The following is a 24,041-nucleotide window of genomic DNA, read 5'->3' on the forward strand; positions in this document are numbered from 1 at the left end:
AGATAATTGCAGACCATGTACTGTATATCCCTTATGGCAGAAGTGTGGTAGCAGCAGCCTCTCTCAACAAATGCTCTGTCACACTTTAAAAAATGTTCAGGATTGTTTTGAGGAACATGACAAAGAGTTCCAGGCCGCTGCACCACTGTTGTTTTGGCAGCTCTCCAGTTTGATAGCAACTGTTAAAGATTAATGTCAGTTTGTATGTACAGAATGTTTACTTGTTCAGCAGTGGTTTTCAGGTGTCCCAGCAACTTTTGGAAAATGCCTGACAAACATGAGTGTGGATGAGTGTGGATGGATGGTCTTTTCCGGATGTGTGTAAAAGTAGCCTTGGGCAGGTTGTTTTGATGTTGTGACTCACCAGTGTGTATAATTGTATAAAATATATACAATTCTTTGTTCTATTGGCAATTGTTCCGTCTTAATTGCTATTCCAATCCTGATTCACTTCAACATGTTCTAATATCCTAATTAGTTTTATTTAGCTTCGCTGCCATTACATTCATACCATTATCTTTTATGAGTGCTCCGTCTCAAGCGTCATTTTACTGCAGGCAGAATATCTCCCTCTTCACCATTGCGCTTTATTTTCATGTGGCGCTTCATTTGTGTTTTGTAGTCACGTTAAATGGCTAATATTTGTTCTTTTAATAGAAACACAAAGCAAAACCCATTTAACAGCACAAATGGTGCTGATTTTATGATTGTTGGCTGGACCTTGGATGCGCAATGAACATTTCAGCCTCCTGAAGATTTGTATGTTTGTTTGGTTTGCTGGCTCATATTCATTGTCTTAAACTGCTTGAGTTTTTATTGACAACTGTTTATGTGGATGGTTGTATTTTAAGTTTATTATCTAATAAACAAATTAAACAAAGCCTGGCTGGTGGTCTCAACATGGCCACCAGCCCAGCAAGGTTCGAACCTCATTGTGAGTCCACACTCTGGTGATGTATGAATGCATGAATTAAAAAGCATGCAGTAGTTTTGCTGTCCACTCGAGCTTATGCTTTGGGAAAAAGGGATACTTGGAATAGCCCTCAAACGATAAATGGGACATCCTATAGAAGATCACATGGACTTGACCGTCACACCAAAGTGAACACCGCTAGTTCATATCAGCCTCTCCATTTAGACATGACTTTTTCTAGGCTACTTATATGACTGACGCATTCGACATTATTTGTGAGTGTGTCACTTCAATTATATCGTTAGAAATGACATTCAAGTAAAAAATGTACACTTTGTTCTATTGAAACATATAAAATTGTTTAACCCACCAGTCTCTCTCTCTCTCTCTCTGTTCAATAATTGCTTAATTGGCATGACAAATGTTACAAGGGTATTGCCAAAGCATTTATAAAGTTTACATAAAAAGAACATGCATATATAATAAGGAAAAAAACAGGGAACACAGTAAATAGTTGTAGTAGTAAGGCTGCTTGATTATGGGAAAAATCATAATCATGATTATTTTGGTCATAATTGTAATCACGGTTATTCAAAATGATTACAGTTGAAGTCAAAATTAATAGCCTTCCTGTGAATTATTATTATTTTTTATTTAAATAATTCCCAAGTGATGTTTAACAGAGCAATGAATTTTTCACAGTATTTCCTAAAATATTTTTTCTTTTTATTTTGGCTAGAATAAAAGAACCTATTTTAAGGTCTATATTATAACCCCCCTAAAGCAATGAATATTTTTAATTGTCTGCAGAAGAAATCACTGTTATACAATCACTTGCCTAATTACCATAATTAAGCCTTTGAACCACACTTTAATCTGAACGCTTGTATTTTTAAAAATCTCTTGTAAAATATTATGCGCTGTCATCATAGCAAAGATAAAAGAAATCAGTTATTAGAAATAAGTTATTAAATCTATTATGTTTAGGAATGGGTTGAAAAAAAACTTCTTTCCATTAAACAGAAATTGGGGTAAAGGGTCGCTCATAATTCAGGAGGGCTAATAATTCTGACTTCAGCTGTATATATGCACTTATTTTCCTCCCTGTAAATAAGGAAAGGGAAATAAATACAATAGAATAAAAATATGAAACAAATTGTGCTTTAAGCATCTTCACTGTAAGGAAGAAAACTTTAATTATAGCAACAGCAGTCCTTCAGTCAAGAGCAGTGAGTGATTTTCTCCTTTTGTTGTTTGATTAATGATAAAAACAGTCAGCGGCAGGAATATCGTGCGCTGTCACTTTAAGAGCAGTGCGGTTCTGTTTAATGGTTTCTCTTTCACATTTTGATTCTCAACTCGTTTGTTTATTACACAAATGAGGGTTAATATGAATAATCACTAAACACTGCATTTTGACACCTATTTGACCATTAAAGTGCTCTCATTAAGATGACTTTAGATGTGTGTGCTCTGCTCGTCTCTGAGGCTGAGCGCGTACACACACATCAGCATGCACTCCTTCGCGCTTTTAAAAACATGAATGATTCGAATGTACATTAATGAACGTGATGTGAAACTGAGCTTTGCAGAGCAACAAATGTGTACAACTGGAAAGGAGGAGGTATATGATGCAATAATCGTTTATCTCGATTAATGGTTTTTCACAGTCGTTAGAAGCCATAAATTGAATTCAAAACCGAATTTTCGATTAATTGCACAGCCCGATGTAGTAGTAAAAAAAAAATTCTTCTCCTCTCACTTTTTGTGACAGGTGTTAATGTATTGTACCGCTAGAAGAAGACAGTCAGTTTTTATTTCCCCTAGTAAATATTAAACTTGTGTTTTATTGTCTAAATCAATGAATTGAGAGTAAATGCTCTAGAGTTTGGGGTAGAATATTTCTCTGATGTGCTGATAGTTTGTCACACACACACATACATACACACATACACTCACTGGCCACTTTATTAGGTACACCTTTTTAGTACCAGGTTGGACCCTCTTTTGCCTTCAGAACTGTCTTAATCCTTCCTGGCATAGATTCAACAAGGTACTGGAAATATTCCTGAGAGATCTTGGTCCATATTGACATAATTGCATCACGCAGTTGCTGCAGATTTGTCGGCTGCACATCCATGATGCGGATCTCCTCCACCACATCCGAAAGGTTTTTCAATTCAATTCAATTCAATTCAATTCACCTTTATTTGTATAGCGCTTATACAATGTAGATTGTGTCAAAGCAGCTTCACATAAAAAGGTCACAGTAAATAGGAACAGTGTAGTTCAGTTTGTAGTGTTTAAGTTCAGTTCAGTTTAGCTCAGTTCAGTGTGGTTTAATAATCACTACTGAGAGTCCAAATATTGAAGAGCAAATCCAACGATGCGCAGCTCTACAGATCCTGAACCATGCAAGCCAGTGGCGACAGCGGAGAGGGAAAAAAAACTTCACTAAAGGCGGAAGTGAAGAAAAAAAAAAACCTTGAGAGAACCAGGCTCAGTTGGGCACGACCAGGTGCTCTATTGGTTTGAGGACTGGTGACTGTGGAGGCCATTTGAGTACAGTGAACTCATTGTCATGTTCAAGAAACCAATCTGAGGGATTCACACTTTATGACATGGCATGTTATTCTGCTGGAAGATGGATACACTGTGGTTATAAAGGGATGGACATGGTCAGCAACAATACTCGAGTAGGTTGTGGCATTGACTCAATGCTGAATAGGTACTAATGAGTACACACCAAAGTGTGCCAAGAAAAAATCCCCCACACCATGACACCACCACCACCAGCCTGAACAGTTGATACAAAGCAGGATGGATCCATGCTTTCATGTTGTTGACACCAAATTCCGACCCTACCATCTGAATGTTGCAGCTGAAATTGACACTCATCAAACCAGGCAACATTTTTCCAATCTTCTGTTGTCCAATTTTGGTGAGCCTGTGTGCATTGTAGCCTCAGTTTCCTGCTGATGGGACCCAGTGTGGTCTTCTACTGCTGTATCCCATCCGCCTCAAGGTTCGACATGTTGTGTGCTCAGAGATGCTCTTCTGCATACCTCGCTTGTAACGAGTGGTTATTTGAGTTACTGTTGCCTTTCTATCAGCTGGAACCAGTCTGGCCATTGTCCTCTGACATTTGGCATCAACAATGCATTTGTGGCCACATAACTGCCACTCGCTGGATATTTTCTCTTTTTCAGACCATTCTCTTGAGATGGTTGTGTGTGAAAGTCCGAGTAGATCAGCAGTTTCTGAAATACTCAGACCATCCCGTCTGGCACCAACAACCATGCCACATTCAAAGTCATTTAAATCACCTTTCTTCCCCATTCTGATGCTCTGTTTAAACTGCAGCAGATCGTCTTGACCATGTCTACATGCCTAAATGCGTTCAGTAGCTGTAATGTGTTTCGCTGATTAGAAATTTGCGTTAATGAGCTGTTGGACAGGTGAATCTAGTAAAGTGGCCAGTGAGTGTATATATGTATGTATATGTAAAGTAAATCAACATCTTTATATATATATATATATATATATATATATATATATATATATATATATATATATATATGTATATGTATGTATATATATATATATATATATATATATATATATATATATATATATATATATATATATATATATATATATATATATATATTCAAAGTGCTTCATTTAAATGTATTTAATTTTGAAATGTGTAGCCTTATTCATTTTTTTTGTCATTAAATAACTGTGTAATTAAATGTATACTGTATATATTTATGTGTAAATTATACTACTGACAATCAAAGTATATAAATATTAGCTCTGAACCGTATGCGTGTGCTGCTCAGTGCTGTGATATTGAGATCTGGACAGTCTCTAGAGATGTCTTCCCTTCCACACAATTGGAGAGCACATTGCAGGTGATAATCGGCGCTCCAAACAATATTCTGATACGCCGCATGCCCTTTCTGTCACGCTGCTGTGTTGTTTCTATGACAGTGACATATGAGGATAATAACTGCAGATAAAAAGGCCATTTTGGAGGCACTTCCACATCAGAGGCCAGGCCGCGGGTTGTTTCCTATGGTAACAAATGCAGCAGAGAATCGAGCACCAATTCTGTTAAAATAATGCTCATCATTACAATGATTTGCTCCAGAGGCAAAACACTTTCGTCAGTGTGCTATTCATTCACAAATGTTTTTGTTTAATTTTTTTTTTCTTCGAATGCAATATAAAGAATTGCATCTCATATACTTAACTACCTTGTTAGGTTTGAATAGAGCCATTTTCTTCAGAACATTAAACATTATATTGTCGAATGTTTTTCTTTATGATTTCAGCTGTTGATTTGATGTTTTTCCACGGGTGGCGATTTTTAGCTCTGGATCTTGAGGTTGTTTTGAGCTGTTCTGCTGGAGATGAATGGTGTTAGATGGGCTGATTTGTAATCTCCTCATCTCCTGATGGCGGATGGTTGACGCTGTCTGATAAGGCCGTGTTCATCAGAGAAGGTCTACATCTGTGTCACGCTGATGCTACACCTTAAAGCCAATCTCGGGAAGAGCAAATGCGATGATCAGAATCATTTTATAAATTCTGTCTGTGTGATAGTGTCACATATAAAATCAGTTTTGAAGAGTCTCCTGGCTAGGGATGCATCAAAATTTAGGCTGTCAATTTATTTATTTATTTTTGGCTGAAGAAATAGTAGTTTTTGGCTTCAAATAACTCAAATAATAAACAAAACTGTAATCAGTTTTTCAATTTTATTGTTTTTAATTTAATTTAATAATGGATGTGCTACTGTATTTCTGATGCATGAATTAAAAAAATAGTTGTAGAGCGTCTGCCATCCTTTATGAAGCTGTGTGATTTGTTAGTTTTAAAATTAAACGTTTCAGCTTCCAAATTGTGTTGTGTTCCAAATTTTATCACAAAAATCAATTAAAGGGCATCTATGATAAAATCAACGTTTGTAAGCTGTTTGGAAAGAACTGTGTGTAGGTCTAGTGTGTCCACTGTCATATTGGGGTGATTTAAACCCAACAAGTCTTTTTTTTTTTTTTTCGACGTTAAAATAATAACCAAATCCCAGAGATTTTGAGGCCCACTGCAACGTGACTTACTTTATGAGTGCAGTTTTCCCATAGACTGTAAAAGATATGGACGTAGCACCTGTGACGTCACCTATAGGTTTCTACAGAGAGCAAATGAAGCTAAAAGTTGGCGTGGCCCATCGTTGCCATTTTGTTCAAGCATCATCGCATCAACCGGGGGTGATTAAACAAGGGAAAAGACGCAGAGTGTCAGTGGAGCTACAGAAGCCTGCTAGCATTTTGCTTAGACGGCTTTTCTTTAGGAGAAATGCTTAATACTTCAGTACCTGCGACTTGCTTGTGTTCAGACGTCACGTGCTTGGTTGTGTACTATATCCATAAAGTGTTCCGTCTTTTAAAAACACTGTTGTAATACATTGAGCCTCTAAGCATTGTTTTTATGAGGTTTTTCTATAGGAGGAAGGCGCGAATTACTTCCAAATATTTAGTAAATACAAAGCTATTGATGACATCCAGGCATAATACTGTATAATAGTATTTCATATAACTGTTATAGCCTACAACTAATCAATCTTTCAGATTTTGGGGTGCATTCAAGTACTCAAGAGAATTAAAAATGATAAATTATCCTAAATAAAACAAATACATTTATAGATATGGTATATAAGTATGTAAGAATTGCACTCACCTGGGAAATAGAGGTAACTTTAACAGTTTTGTAGGAAATTGTAGGAAATAATTCCAAAAGGCAACTGACTTTGTAAAGCGGCTAATCAGCCGGAATCAGCTGAGGTGACATGGCGTCGACCAGCAAAACCTAGCTGTCACTCAAGTGGCCACGCCCTTAATTTTACAGACTTAATATAACTTAATATAAATTAAACGGATGACTTTCACCCCCTCAAAGTTGTCATAAAGGGTAAAATTAGCTATATGCACCTAAACCATCTTTTGTACCAAGCTGTCAACATGTTTTTATCAGCTGTAAAATTGGGCAAATAACCATTGCAGTCAGTAAATATCTGAAGTTCCTGGAGCCAGCCCCCAAAGGCGAGTTGATGAATTACAGTTTCTGTTACTTCCGTATCAGCTTCACGAGGTAGAGTGGGAGGTTGCTGCTTGTGTTTTCCCCACCCACCAATTGATTGACAGGCACCATGTTTCCTAAATAACATCTTTACATGTTTTTTTTTTTGAAAAGTAACATGATGTCTGTTTTAACTCTCTGTGATTTTTGTAAGTTTAAAACATTTTTAAAACGCAGTATGTTTGTAATTAAGAGAGTAAAATCGCTATGTAATTCTTAACCATTATAATCACCAAATGGTGTCAGTAAAAGCTAGTGTGTGTGTGTGTGTGTGTGTGTGTGTGTGTGTGTGTGTGTGTGTGTGTGTGTGTGTGTGTGTGTGTGTGTGTGTGTGTGTGTTTGTGTGTGTCCTGCAACGGGATTTGTGTGTGACTCATCGTTTCAGAAAGGCTTGAATGAACTCCACCACAAATACATGTAATAAACTTACTTTTATTTCAGCTTCATCCGTGTCTGTCCCTATCACTGACTGCTGTTTATTTGATGTAAAACAGAAGCAGACATAATTCTTCATTCACAGTGGGTGAGGAGAAGCAGCTCATTTGCATTTAAAGCCACAGGCTACAAAAAGAGCTATACTCAACTCGGACACCAAAATGGGCATATTCTGGAGGCTATAATAAATAATCTGATGGGTATTTTGAGCTGAAACTTTAGACACGTTCTGGAGACACCAAAGGCTTGTCTTACATCTTGTAAAAAGGGGTAAAATAGGTGCCGTTTATTACATGACTAGAAAAATGCCAATACAACAGCTTACAACACAGAAAGCTTTATTAAAAATAAAATATAACTTACTCTTACTCTAAAATTAACCTTATTGTACAGTTAGTACGCACCATCAAATAATAATACTTTGTACTTGTAGAGTATAGTTACACTGTAACAAATACACAGTATCATTACTAAATGTCCTTTTGCCATTTGTAGGCATGTCCATCCTAAATTGTCAGAATTTTCATTGTGGTGCACCGCAGTTCAAAACTGGCCGTCACAATGAAGCAAGAAGGTCACTGGTTTGAGCCCCAGGTGGGTCAGTTGGCATTTCTGTGTGGAGTTTGCATGTTCTCACTGTGTTCACGTGGGTTTCTTCCAGATGATCCACAAGTCCAAAGACATGTGCTATACTGTAGGTGAATTGAATAAACTAAATTGGTCGTAGTGTGTGTGTGTGAATGCAAGAGTGTATGGGTGTTTCTCAGTGTTGGATTGTGGCTGGAAGGGCATCCGCTGTGTAAAACACATGCTGGATAAGTTGGCAGCTCATTCCGAAAAGAAAATGAATGACTATTCAAAACAGCTGTTTTCATTTACATTTACATTCATCTGTTTTGCAGACATTTTTGTCCAATCTTACATTGCGTTCAACATATTCAACTTTCGTTGGTATTGGAACTTATGGGAATGGTCTTGCTAGTGCCACACAATTTTTGAGCTACAGGAATATTTTCTATATAGCAAATGTTTAAACTGGCTTTCAAGCTGCTGACATGATAACAAAAGCTTCATAAGGATGGAATAAAATGCACAAGTCTTCCGAAGCCAAACAATAGCTTTGTACAAGGAACAGACAGAAGTTTAAGTCATCATTGATAATAGTCCATCTACCATTGCCATCAAATCTGGAAGAGAAGATTGTCTATGAAAGCCATCAAGAACATAGTGGATGCCATAGACTAGTGAGACGAGCTTGGAATGACATGAGGGTGAGAAAATAATGACAGACTTTTGATTCTTAGGTGGAGCAGTTCTTATAAACAATCCTAGGATTCCAGTGTAAACAGTGTAGACATGCTCACTAAGTTTAACCCGCAGTTTTAATTTTTTTTTATCCTTTTAGATGTTTGCAATTTGAAAGCCACTTAATTCGTTCTCGTACCTTTGTAAGCCGACGCCATAAAACACAAATGCAAGCAGCACTTAGGAGACATTACATCCAGCCATACTTTCCTGAAATGAATGCTTGAGAAAGGCTAAAAGCTTTTCTTTCTTCACATTACGGAAGAAAAAAACATTGAAAATAGTTCCAGTCTTACAGTAAAAGCATCAAACATTGGTTCTGTTCAGTCCTGAAGACCAAGCAGGCGTTTGAGGTTAGGTTTTTCTGCAAGATTTGGTACAACTGGCCCTTCTCAGTCCATGAATGTGTAGTAGGATAATTTGCCTTTCTCATTGGAGCACAAGAGATTGTCTGCAGCAACCGAGCCAGGATTTTAATAGGAAAGGGAGAAAGAACATTTAACAGACTTGGCCCAAAATTGAACTTCTCAGCATTTTGTCTTTTGGCAATGCAAATAAGGTGCTTTCAGCAGCAGAAGATGAGAACTTTCACATTTTCTGACGCTGAAACATTTAAAAGATATACCTTTATCTCTGTACTTCATGTGCATTGTGTTGAACATTATATTTAGAAATGTTCACTTATCAGGCCCCATTCTCACTGACAGACTATCACTCAGAATCTGATCTCAGTGAGCTGCAGTGCTGTTAAAAAGAAGACATCAATCTATTTAGACAATCAGTTTTCTTTGCTGCTAAAAATGGAGGGAGAAGGTTTGTTTAGCAGTAGCAGTGCATTATGCATCATGTCATGAATTAAAATGTGGACAATTCTGTCTTTTTAATTATTTGTGGGCTGAGACAAATCATATAAAAACACTTGTTTTCTTTCTTTTGCCTACACTGAACTAGGCAAAATACACAGCATTTTACATGAAGCAGACTTCACCAGCTTTTATAGTCACTGCTGTAATCCCAGCTAGACAGGCCCACGTCACACAAAAAAATAGATTGCCTTGATTGCATTAATTGAAAATGATTGCCTTTCTGAAAAAATAGGTCCTCATAGTTTGTCTAAAACCATATGTGTTTTTGTTTTTTAGTTTGAACACATTGACTCGCACTTCAGTTGATCGAAAGGTGAAAAAAAAAGAAAGCTGTTTGGTCAAATCCCAATTTTATCTCTACATTCTTCCTATTCCCTTTGTTTCACATGTTTATGTAAAGGGGTAGGGATGTCTTGATTCTCTTTGGTGAGAAGTGTAGGTGTAGGGGAAGAGCCAGTTACCCCTTAAAATGAACATTTTGGGGACTACACTACAAATTTTCCACAATATCCCAGCTGCAGCAGCAACATGTCTGGCCAAGCAAGCGAGGAGATGCACAAATAAAAGTTCTTCATTCATTCATTTTCTTTTTTGCTTAGTCCCTTTATTAATCAGGGGTCGCCCAACCACCAACTTATCCAGCAAATGTTTTATGCAGCGGATGCCCTTCCAGATGCAACCCATCACTGGTAAACACCCATACACTCTTGCATTCACACACACATACACAACGGCCAATTTAACCTACCCAATTCACCTATACTGCATGTCTTTGGACTGTAGGGAATACTGGAGCACCGGGAGGAAACCCACACAAGCACGGGGAGAACATGCAATCTCCACACAGAACTGACCGACCCAGCAACGGCTCGAACCAGCGACCTTGGTGATTTCTTCTCTCAGAAATTTTGCCAAAAATGGTCCCTTACTGTGTGTTTACACCGAAGGCGGTTAGAGCATCAAAGTTCACTCTTGCCATCCTGGCAGCAATGATGTGTGCCTTCACAGATCAAAATTTACTACACTGATCTTGTATTTAAAGGGGCAGTTGCAGCATCTCAGCAAATCAGTTACATTCCCACATATAAACATGCTATCTCGCATGAAAATGTTGCTTACTTTTTATCAAATTCATTTAACCATGGAAGATCTAGTTGCTGCATGTGGTGTGGCTTTGCTCCACTCATCCAGTACTGTATGTGTCAATATGTCTGAAATATTCTGAAGTTGTTATAGTTAACATGAGATTCTCACTTTAAAAAAAAAAAAATAAATTTATATACATATATATATATATATATATATATATATATATATATATATATATATATATATATATATATATATATATATATATATATATATATATATATATATATATATATATATATATATAATATTAATGCACATTGCAAAACTAAGAGTGACTTTTGCAAAAATGTTGTGGGTTACTTTAATGCAAGCTGTGTATCAGTGGGCTGTGTTGTACAACATTATACTTGCCAAGCTATCTACCCATTTAAAGTCCCCTGATGTTCCATTATGTTCCCATTTTTTAATAAATGTTTTGACTTAAGTGATGTCTCAAATCCTGCTGAGCTGCCTATCTAGGCAACACTATTGAGAATCATACGCGTGAAATGCATTAACGATGCACCTTGGGTTTGAGACGCAGTCATTGTCGTAATGGGATCATTAGTGCTTCCATAACAAGAACTTGGACTTATCTGCACGCAGAAATCCAAGCATCTGTTCCACAGTGGATGCCGTTTAAGGGATTTAATAGATTGTTTATTTATTCTTTTCCCAATGCCGTAGTACTGAAGATGAGTGGCATGTATATGTTGTAAATGTCTTATTTTACGTGTTATTTCTTGCCAATTCCAATCTCATTGACTGAATATACCCTCAAATGAGATGTATCTTCCACTTGATAGGAGTGCAGATGATGTCTGCTTCATGCTGGCCAGTGCCATTACTGACTCGTTTTCACAGGGCCACTGACTGAAATCTAACCTCAGATGGATTCAAATGCATTTTTAATGTCCGTTTTGCCCAAATGCGGTCTTATATGCCTCATAAGTTCAAACGCGTTGCTAACAGCCCTGCAAGCTACAGTCGAGTTTGAGGAATAGACATTATATAGTGGTGTTCATCATAAGGAAGGATTTTTTGCTAACGTTTTTCTGTCAGTTGTGATGGCTGCAACCAATCACATTCCTCTCCCTCCAGGCTCAACCTTAGACTGAACTATATCCACTTGTTTTGGACACTTGACTACACATTTAAGCTGCAAGATCCCAATCCCAAATCCCAATCCTGAAATTACTAACAACACAATGAAGCTCCTGTTAGTAATTTCAGCCAAACTTCCAATATACAGTACTAGTCACTATGGACTATAATTTAATATTTGTGTTTCTGTTCATTGATTGGGGCTTGTTAAAGGGTTCACAGTCTCATTTACTCACACTCAAGTGGTTGTAATCATTTATGAATCCTTATTTCTGTTAAATGCAAAACAAGACATTGTGAAGGATGTTTGAAACCTGCAGCCAACAGCTATGTTTCCATCCAAAAATGCTAATTAACTTTATGCACAAAACTGAAATATCGCATAAAAAAACATGCGAATAAAGCAGCGTTTCCATCTAATGAGTCAAAAACAATAAAATCGTCACTTCCTGATGAATTGGTGCCAAATATCAACAGTAAAAGCAGAGTTTGCTGTGGTAGGAGAAGCTGCGTGAATCTTTATTTTATAAACGATTTGCGCCTCAGAAGTCAATCCTGACACACAGTGAACACGAAATGCACTGAAAAAAAATGATTCAAAGATGATTCCTTGGATTTACTCAATTTTTTGCGTTAAGTGGTTGTAAACAAGTTATTTGGGATGAATTTAAACATACAAATTAAGTTGAACATTATTAAGTTAAATTTTTTTGTTTAAATTCAACACAAATAAATTGTTTGCAACTGTTTTGCATGCAACACTTTCGTTTCAAGGCGTCAGATGCACAGACGCACAGACGCTCTTGATTCTGGAGGTCATTAATATATAATAACACTAATACTGAAAGGGTTAAGGCATTTTAGAATGAACAAAACATTTTAGATTATTTACAGTCTGCTCAGCCTGCTGGTTTGTCCATTCACACACATTTTTATCATCACACGATCTCTTATAACAAAATCACATGACCTTTTTTAATGCACATACTAGAATTTGTTCAGTAAAAGTGTTTCCATCGTAGTTTATGCACATCTTTTCATATTGAATAAAAAGTTTATCCTACTTATGTGCATATGTTATATGCGCATTTTCAAAATATGCGCATCTTGGCGTTTCCATCAAGCGTTTTTTTATGTGCATATCCAAAATGCGCATAAAAACAGGTGGATGGAAACTTAGCTATTGACATGTCTTGAAGGAAAAAAAACATAGAAGTCAATGGCTGCTGCTGTCAAACATTCTTCGATGTGTCTTCTTTTGTGTTCAACAGAAGAAATAAGCTTTGGTACAGTGGCAATGGCACTATTCCTATTTTTCTCAATTTTGTTGACAATACTTCGACACTCTTCCTCTGGTGACCTATAAAAAACTTTTCTGAGTTAAGCTGCGTTTACACTACGAGTGACTCGCAGCGGCAAATTGACAAGCGACCGTTCATTTCAATGAAGAGTGAGTGACTTCAGCGACCTCAGTATACGTGAGCAACAGCAAAATGCAACAAAGTTGAGAATCCTTCAACTTTATGCAAATGAAGAGCAACTTTCTTGATCAACAGCCAATAGGAGCATCAGTAGAGTTCGCATGATCCTCTTTCAACTCCTGCAGCAACTCTCTGTGCTGTAGATGTACACAGACCTTTGTTTGCTGCAGAAAAATAGGCGCAGAGAACACACTTTTTTCTTGATCATCTTTGTAATTAAGCATTTTATGTTGTGATTCCTTTCAAAATAAGTGTTTTCTCTGAACAGTGTTTGCTTTCAGTTGCACGTAAACTCATTCGTTCTCTGTGAATATCACCATAAACATTACCTAAGCAACCTTAAGGTGGGAACGTCCACTAACTGTTTTAATCACCAGAGCGACAGGAAGCTACAAAGGCTGCTAGTGTGAATAATGCCTCATTAACACTAGCAGCGACTTTGTAGCTAGAGTTCTGGGTGACGACCTGCTGCAAACGCAGGTCTGTGTAGGTATACACAGCACAAATACAACCGGTCTCTGAGCAAGATGAGAGAGGATTACGTAAGCTCTGCTGGTGCTCCCATTGGCACTCCAGTCTTCGTTCAACATCGGGACTTACCCTGCATCAGCCACACTGTAAACTCAAGACCATGGGTGGTAGAGCTTTCTCATACAGTGCGCCTAAGCTGTGGAATGCCCTACCCATCAGCATTAGGAATTCTGCTTCTCTGGACTGTTTTTAAGACTCACCTTTTTAACATTGCTTTTAACTTAGGATGATCATTTTTGTTAACTTTTTTATTCCATTTTATGGTTCATATTCTCATTGTTTTATTGCATCTTTTTTATTGTTGTGCTGTTTCTGCCATTGTAGGTATTTTGCCTTGTAGTGCTTTGAGTCTAAGAAAAGCTCAATGTATTATTATTATAATAATTATTATTATTATTATTATAAAGTTAATTTGCATAAAGTTTAATGATTCTCAATTTTCGAGACGCTCGAGATGCCCTCCTGGTTGCCGGAAGGCACTGTCACTTGCATAGACGGAGGTCGCCGGAAGTCACTCACTCTCCATTGAAATGAACAGTCGCTTGTCGTTTTGCCACTGCAAATTGCTCATAGTGTGAATGAGGCTTGATTATTCATATAAACATAATCTCTGTGTGTGTTTGCACTGTTTTTGGTGGTTTATAAGGATTTGTATAGCAACATAGGTATGACCTAGGTATTGCAATATTAACATGGTTTATGAGGATATTCCCTGTGTCCTCATAATTCAAAACTGGTAAATATTGTAGTTAACGGGATGTTTTTACATTCAAAATTAGGTCACACTTTATTTTGATGGTCCGTTTGTTGAGTGTAAGTTACATTGCAACTAATTCTCATTAGATTACAAGTAGACTTTTAGGTTGGGGTTAGTGTAAGTTGACATGTAGTCAGACAGTCTACTAATACTCAAATGGACCAGCAAAATAAAGTGTTACCCAAAATTATAATATAAAATACATTAAACCAATGAAGAGGCCTCATAAATCAAAACAAGTTAGTGTGTGTGCGTGTGTGTGTGCGCGTGTGTGTGTGTGTGTGTGTGTGTGTGTGCGTGTGTGTGTGTGTGTGTGTGCGCTCCTAAAAGTTCAAATATGCATTGATAAAACTGAAATATTTGATTGCACTGAGGACACCCTCAACATGTATAGATTTAAATGTCGATTGGCACCATAATCTGCTTACTAACTTTATTTAAACAGTGTTTTACTATATCAACAAAATCCAATTTTAATCGACCACTGATTTGTCCATTGACAGATCAGCAAAAAAAAAAAAAATCCAATTTTAATGCATATGCATGTATTGATTAAAACACATATGCAGTATTTGCAACTGGCAGTTATCCTGATATCCAGCTGTATGTGGGCCACAGTCTGTGTCATTAAATAACAGAATCTGAGAAACACGTTTTGTTTTTTATGTAAGTCTTAAAAAAAGGTCTCAAATTGGATTTTTACTCCATTTTGTGTATATTATTCCATTCACACATTCTCACTTTCTGTTATTTGGCATTTCTGTGGTGCTAATGTTGAGTTAAAATTGGATATGTCTAATATAAACTGTTATATAGCTTAGTCAGGGCAATGGAGATTGTGACATGTCAAGAGGTCAGAGTTCATTATAGAGGGAGTAACAGGTGGCATGCTGCTATTTGAGAAACGCTGAGTACTTATCATTCTACTGTACATGAAAACAACCATTCCTATCAAGACAAGGTTTTTTTTTTTTGTTTTGATTATGCTACTGTTGGCTGATTCTTGATTTCATTATATAATGTGATAATGCGATAATGCGATGTGATAATGCACAGGATGGGTGGTTAATTATTAGCTTATGTCTTTTATGAATTTTATTTTAAGGTTTGAAAGCTAAACACTTTACTTTAACTTTAACATCCTTCCAAATGTGTATTACCTGCCAAATAACAAATATTTTTACAATGCAGAATAGATTTAAAGTTGAGACAAATATCTTCTTATTTAAAGGGATAGTACACCCAAAAATGACAGCTTACCCAAAATGATAGTTCACCCTAGGGCTGGGCAAATAATCGATTTTAAGGATTAATTCTTGTGTGAAGGTTACATTGATTTGTTTGAATAAAAATCCATTTTTACCCTAACAGGTGATACTCCGCGCAGGTGGTTTCCCATGCATTTGCCGTAGAAACATACAAACAACATGGCACCATCAGCGAGCAGGGAATAATTCAAAGAAACGTTGCGCACTTTGTCATTCATTCATTTTCTTTTCGGCTTAGTCCCTTTATTAACTGGGGGTCGCTACAGCGGAATGAACTAGCAACTTATCCAGCGTATGTTTATGAAGCGGATGCCCTTCAAGCCACAACCCAACACTGAGAAACACCCATGCACTCTTGCATTCACACACATACACTATGGCCAATTTAGTTTATTCAATTCACCTATACCGCATGTCTTTGGACTGTGGGGGAAACCGGAGCACTCGGAGGAAACCCACACAAACACGGGGAGAACATGTAAACTCCACACAGAAATGCCAACTGACCCAAGCCAGGGCTCGACCCAGCGACCTTCTTGCTGTGAGACAATTGTGCTACCCATTGCTAAACCGTGACGCCCTCTGCTCTTTGTAATAAGAAAAAAAATATATAAATGGACACGCCAAAAAGGCCACCAAAAAACGACATAATTCAGGCAGGACTATGTCATACATTTACTGTCAGATGCACGCATTTGAAACTGCACGCCACACCATGTATTTCTCATGGGGAGAAGTAATAGATAAGACAATTAATGGAGAAGGCTTTATTACTGTAAATATCAACACTGTGAGTCTATACACACATCCATACACACTCACTCACACTCATACATTACGGCCAATTTAGCTTACCTAATTCACCTGTACTGCATGTCTTTGGACTGTGGGGGAAACCGAGGCTCGAACCAGCGACCTTCTTGCTGTGAGGCAATTGTGCTACCCACTGCACCACCGTGCTGCCCCACAATTTATAAACTAAAAACACATAATAATTTGTTATAAAGACAAATATTTGAGCACCAACTGTTCTGTTTAAAACTTTCTACATTACTGTATACTGTAGCTTTTTGTGTCTTAACATGGTCTAAATATGTTTGTTCAATGTTTTATATTTAATCTTTAATATATATTACAACCATCGACTGTAAAAGATATGGACGTAGTATCCGTAACATCCCCAATAGGTTTCTGAACACTGCAAAAGAAGCTACATGTACTGTAGCTACCGTCGCCATTTTGTTCGCGTGTCATCGCACCCACGACGGGATACCAAACAAGGGCAAAGAGGCGGAAAGTGAGCAGAGCTACAGAGGCCTGCTGGCATTTTGCTTAGACCTGGCTCAGACAGACTTTACTTTGGAAGAACGCTTAATACTTCATTACCTGTGACTCGTTTGTGTTCGTTCCACATGTGCTTGGTTGTACACTATATCAATAAAGTGTTTAGACGTTTAAAACACTGTAGTAATACGTTGAGCCACTAAACATTGTACTTATGACGTTTTTCAACAGGAGGAGAACCCGAATTACTTCCAAACACTTCAGATATAGTCCGTGTTGGAAAATGCAAGACTATTGATGAAATCCAGGCATAACACTGGATGACAATGCTTCAAACGACTGTTCTAGAGCTACAGTTAATCAATCTGTCAGATTCTGGACTGCTTTACAGGTCTAAAGAAACACATAAGTGATAAATGTTCTTAAATAAATCAAATACATTAATAGAGATGGTATATAAGTATATAACTTCACTCACCTGGGAAATGGAGGCAACTTGAACGGTTTGTGAGCACAATTAAGAGCACACAGCATGCCATATTATCTGATAATTGTAGGAAATGACCCCAAAAGGCAATTAACTGTGTAAAGAAACATTACCCAAAACAAAAATACGATGTATATTCCGAGCTCAGTGGCTAATTAGCCAGAATCAGCTGAAGTGACGAGACAGCGAGCAGCGAGACCTAGCTGTCACTCAAGTGGCCACGCCCTTAATTATGCAGACTTAATTTAACCTGACATAAAGGAAACAGATGAGTTATAAAAAAAATCACCCCCTCACAGTTGTCATGAAGGGTAATAATAGCTATATGAACCAAAATCGTTCTTTGTACCAGGCTGTAAACACCCTTTTTTCTGAATTTTGATGAATTGCAGTTTCAGTTACTTCCGTATTGGCTTCCCGAGGGAGAGCGGGAGGTTGCTGCTTGATTACAACATACATGGTGACACGGTGGTTTATTGGTTAGCACAGTCACTTCACAGCAACAAGGTCACTCGTTCGAGTACTGGCTGGGTCAGTTAGCATTTCCGTGTGGAGTTTGCATGTTCTCCCAGTGTTCACGTGGGTTTCCTCCCGGTGCTCCGGTTTACCCCACAGTCCAAAGACATAAGTGAACTGAATAAACTAAATTGGCTGTAGTGTAATTGTGTGAATGAGTATGTATGGATGTTTTCCAGTACTGGGTTTCAGCTGGAAGTGCATCGGCTGTGTAAAACATATGCTGGATAAGTTGGTGGTTCATTCCGCTGTGGTGATCCCAGATAAATACAGGGACTAAGCCAAAGGAAAATGAATGAATGAATACTGTATACAGTGAAAAAATAAGAAGAACCTTGTTATAGCTCGAGATGGACAGTTTCTCTGAATAGGAACACAGATGTACCGTATGTGTGCACAGCTGGTTAATGATACAGTAGGTATATTTTGTTTTTTATAAAAGATGCTTATTATGATGATTTTGAGCTTGTTTTGAGAACTGCACACTTGACATTGCATGAGGACCTGGCAAGAGTGTGTCTGTAGAGAACGTCATGCTTGCTGAGATTGTTGAGAGAACTATAGGAAATCTGCAGAATATGCTTATGGAAATGTTTGCGTGTGTTTTATGCAAATGAAGGACCTTGTGTATGTAGCTGCTTATTTAACATTCCAAATTCACTAACATTAATTAGAAGTTAAGAATTACAAATATATGTGCATGTATGTATGCACTGTGAATTAGCTGAAAATGTTCTTAGAAATTTCACACGCATGTCTACCTTATATAAGTTTACAAGTTTATTAAGGATTTAAACCCAACATTTTTGTTTTTTGTTTTAGAGATATGTTAAAGTCTTTTTGCAGTTTAGTTTTAGCACTTTTAAATGTTTTTGCCCACACTTTATTTCAATGTATGCTTTTTTTACAGTGTATTAATTTTGTTTTAATATAATTACTACATGATTAAATACAATATATATATATACTTATACATGTCATAACTTATATATAACTTATACATGTCATAGATTTAAATATATATATATATATATATATATATATATATATATATATATATATATATATATATATATATATATATATATATATATATATATATATATATATATGAATATAACACCTTTACCTCTTTTGGTATTTTATTAGTTTCTTTGTTTGCTACTTTCCGTATGCTACTATAGTATTAAATGCTAAAAATGACAAGTAGCAATATTGGAATTATTCAGCCTTGTATGATGAAAGCTGATTTTGAGGACGAGATTGATTTGGCTTTGTATCAGAATGGCAATTCATTTTATGTATCAGTCTGTACATGTACTTATATTATTATTAGACTTCGGCTTGACTGCGTATTCAAAAGGTTAGTAATGTGCTGTGAATGTAACACAAACCATGTTCCTGTGACATGCTAATAATGTGAAAATACTGCAAGTTGATAGGACTGATTTATGAAACTGGCAGTTTCAATCCATGTATTTTAGACTGCTATTTTGCGCTGAAGGAGAGGAAAAGGAAAAGTTTGTTCAGTAATTCCAAACTGAGTAACGTAACCTCTATAAACTGAAGGCCATTCAAATATCAGTATTGTCGGCTCTCATTTAGAGTTAGAGGGTTCTTTGTCATTGCTGAGCAAGCCAATACATTTTTATACTTCCGATAGAGTGGAGAAAATCTTTGCTTTCCTCATATGTATTACCCACAGTTTGGAAGGATATTTAAAGGAATACTCTTATTTACCAAGCTCTTAACTATTGTTTGACCTCTGCATAAGCTTTCTGTGCATTCTGCAGCTCCATGCTGAAGTCAGGAAAAAGATGGATATTCAAAAGATAAGATGGTTTTCAAAGCATACCTCCTTTCGTTCTTTTGCAAGTTGCAGGATTTTCTGTTTGTCTCTAAAGTTCAGGAGTTTAGCCATGGTTACCCTTAGAGTCGTTCTACTGGGTGAGATTTTTTTCAGTTTTGTGCGCTCTCTCAATTATCGGAGGAGCAAGAAAGGTTTTGGCGCCAAGAGGTTCAGTGATGAAGCTTTTCAGAAACTAAACCATATTACCTCCTTCTGATTTTTCCAGCAAGTTATGTTAGATCTCCAGCTTTTCTTCTCTAAGTCTTGTACTTTATCTTTTAGAAATAGGAGATATCCATCTTTATGCAGCTGACTGTTGAGCGAGTGTTTTTTTATGTCATCTTCTGTGGCACAGTTTCTATCTCATTCATCTGTTTAGATAATGTTGACAAAGAGGATTTGTTCTGGGTCAGTTTAATATGGATATCACTTGCCATTCGGCCAATTTGTTAGATGATTTCTTTTTTGCTGCCCTTAATTTCCTTCCACAAAGTCTGCAACATTATGTCATCTTCCACATCCTCCGCCATTTTGTCTAGCATTTCGAGATGGCTCGTTTTGAAAATGTTAGAAATTGTAGTGATTTATGTAGACGTGTTTCACCATAAACAATTTGGACTTTTTGATGTCTTGATAAAGTCAATATTCTATCAGTAAGGGAAATTAATGAAGGTTTTTCTGTAAATATTGTAGCTAGTCAGTGAATCTCACTACAGCATGTCTATTCACTACAGCCTGTCTATTCACCACCTACATCATGTGACTCCAAGACTGCAATTTTTTGGAAACAAAATTAAGTTGTTCTTGGTTTGTGTAATGATGCTGCTGACAACAAGGGGTAGATTTAAATGCAGCTTTTATCAGAACGGTCAGGCAGGCAAGGTTCAAACAGGGACAGATGGTAGCATGAAGATAATCCACAAGAGTAGTCTGTATAACAGGTAAATTGTCGAGGCAGGCAGCAAAACAAACCTAATCCATATAAACAAGCAAGGGTCAAAGCACAGCTAGACTAAAAAGGGAAACATTTGGAAATGCTTACTACAGGGAAACAAGACTCAGCACTAGATGAGTGCGAGCGGTGTGTGTATATTGTCCATGTAATCAGTCATATAGAGCTTCAGCTATGTGTGTGTAATCAAGAGATGAACTGAAACAGGTGTGTGACTGCAGGGCACTATGGGATTTGCAGTTCGGTAGAATGACAGGGAGTGTGTTGTCCAGCTGCCTGCAAGGGCAACACTGCTGGTGATCATTACTGTTTGTCAAGCAAATTCAAAATGACCAAATGAACATAAACCACATTAGAAACCTTATATTTAACACTTGCGGTCTTTAAGTAATGTTTTTTGTAATACAACATATTTTTTACTTTATTGTTAAGTTAAATGCTGAATAACATTACAGTTAAGGGTCATTTTATTCTTCAGAATGTTTCATGAATCTAATCCCAGATGCTTATCTAGGTTCATTTAAAGTTTCTCTAAAACACCATGTGGCTTCACATATTGTGGGAAATATGTGGAACAAAATAATGTTTTTGACAGATGCTGCAAGTTTGAAATTACTTAGTATATGATACCACAAGTGGCACAGCGAACTGCGCTGTGTGAAGACAAATAAGCAAGATAATGCTATTATTGTAGAGACAAATCTATTTTTAAATAAAAAAGAAAAAAGCAGTTTCAAGCAAAGTAAAAATATAAAGTATATATTTATGCCTGGCTAATAAACTCATTTATTATCAGCAGCTGAATTAAAAAAGGTACGTTTTGGTCCGCGGAAGTTCTTAAATCAAATGGCCCCAGGCAACTTTCAATATTAAACTGTTGAGCATTTTTTTTTTCCAGTTTAGATTGCATTCTCTAAAACATTAACTGGTACTGGTAGAAAATCTTTTGATTTTTATTTATTTTTTTTAATTCTTTCTTTTAATTCTTAACTTTTATGTACTTACTTACTTAGAGGCCCAGAGCTGTTACCTAAAGATATCCTAGTCTTTCTCTAATGTCCAAGCCCAGCTAAGTCTGTTTTGTCTTCTTCACAGGGTGCCATCAACGGGAGATTGAGTGTCTGGTTAGCACATGATGTTCAAGGACTACAGATCTGGCCGAGCTGTAGGTGAGTTGATATGCATTCTGCTGATGGAAGCTCTGTCTGCTTGATGTACCATCAGAGATCCTTTAAGCTTCTCATTCACAGTCCGAGTGTAGATCTCACAGCAGAAAAAAGCATTTGTTGGCAAGATCTCAGCTGCGCACCTGATAAGGCTGTCAGTGTCCCCACGAGAGGCTGCTTCTCAATAATAAGAGGTTTCTCTTCGAGTTCGCTGGCATTTATTCTGTCACGAACAGGTGGAAACGTCTGCTGGATGGCCTCCATCACTTTTCAGTTCTTGTTTGCGCTTTCTAAATGACAGGAAGTTTAGATTTCAGAGCTCACCGGAACCCTTTATCAAGTTCTGAGAGATTAAACTGAAAGGTGAGGCTCAAACTGCTTCAGATGCGTTTCAACAGCCAAGAGAAAAGTATAGAGTTTGGTATGATATTGAAGAGTATAAATAGCCCAAATGTTTATGCCAACGAGGGGCAAGTGCATTTCAAGAGGATAAATCACTAAATCAGGGTTTATGTATGAAATGCCAGGTGGCCATATGGACATTCTGTTCAATCTCCTGTAAACCCTGTATGAACTGTGTTTTTTTTTCTGTGAGATATGAGCTTTGGGTTTGTTAAACCAGGTTGTTTTGTTAAGTTCTGTGCTACATTAAAAAAAAGTCTTAACTTTTAACTGTTGTTTGACATTTGGAAAAATGAATGTTACAGATCAAATCCTGACATGAGAAATGATCCAAGATGGGGCTGGTGGATATTGGAAAATTCCAGACATTGTGATTACATTGTTTTTCTTCAGTATGAATTGCAATATAAATACAATTTCAGCAGATGGCTTTAATAGCTCTACTTGGAAAGAATCCATTAATTTAGATTGATTAGGGTGTCTCTGGAGGGGGATTGAATCATTTGCATAAAATATAATAAACGCATATTAAACACACATTGATTAATTGGTAAATAAAACAAAGCAAAGAAACAAATGAGATAAAGAGTGCTTATTTTTTTCTTGGGAGTCTTTATAGTATTCAGTTACAAAACTTTAAATAAGCAAATGTAAATCATCACTGCATAGTCTTCATCATATTAATAATTCTATAAAATTAATCTTTATTAAAGTTGCAAACAATACAATTTCTTGTTCCTAAATGCTTTAATCTCTCCTGTAATACTCATACAGTCACAGGCCTTAATTAATTTAGGTTACACTTTATTTTAATGTTTCGTTTGACTATTAGTAGACTGTCTGCTTAATATCTGCTGATACTGCTCCTTCAACAGACATTTAACTCACTATAAGAAACTTTGCAAGTACATGTCAACTTACACTAACTCTAACCCTAACTGTAACCTAATCTAATCTAATGAGAATTAGTTGGCATGTAGATGCAATGTAATTAAATTCAACAAACGGACCATCAAAATAAAGTGTGACCTTAATTTATTGTTTAATCTATAATGGTTACACTTTGCAGTGACTCCAAAAATCTAATTTGTTCTGAACTGTGGCTTCTGGTCAACAATAATACATACACCAAATTGCACATATAGCGATGTGACTATTACGAATGCATACATTGCAATATCTATGCTGAAATATATTGTGCAGCCCTAATCCAAGACACTGTGAGTGAAAGAAGGGCTTTAATTTCTAGAATGCATGTGGAATCTAAGTGCATCTTTGCTTATTAGTCTCTGTGTGGGCTTTGCTGGTTGGATGGCTCGTGTTGAATCTGGAGGCAGATGTCCGGATTGTCACACAGCTCTGCCCTTCCCACAGGTGACGTGACCGCTTTACATTGCACAGTCCTGCTGCAGTTGTATTGGGGGCACATTGCCTCATTTGCACAGGAGCT

General features: G+C 36.9%; 1 protein-coding gene across 3 annotated transcripts in view; it reads left to right on the forward strand.

Annotated features, from left to right (window-relative positions):
• The window catches only part of enox2 (ecto-NOX disulfide-thiol exchanger 2), a 412,131-nt gene that overhangs the window by 71,849 nt on the left and 316,241 nt on the right, over positions 1–24,041 (forward strand). For all 3 annotated transcript variants that reach the window (XM_056472047.1, XM_056472048.1, XM_056472050.1), the window contains one exon: positions 22,119–22,192. In XM_056472047.1, the coding sequence (XP_056328022.1) occupies positions 22,156–22,192 (37 nt within the window). In that variant the 5' untranslated portion in view covers positions 22,119–22,155. Of the gene's footprint in view, positions 1–22,118; positions 22,193–24,041 lie in introns of those variants that run through there.

This window comes from Danio aesculapii, chromosome 14 (genome assembly GCF_903798145.1).
Source record: "Danio aesculapii chromosome 14, fDanAes4.1, whole genome shotgun sequence".
NCBI lineage: Eukaryota > Metazoa > Chordata > Actinopteri > Cypriniformes > Danionidae > Danio > Danio aesculapii.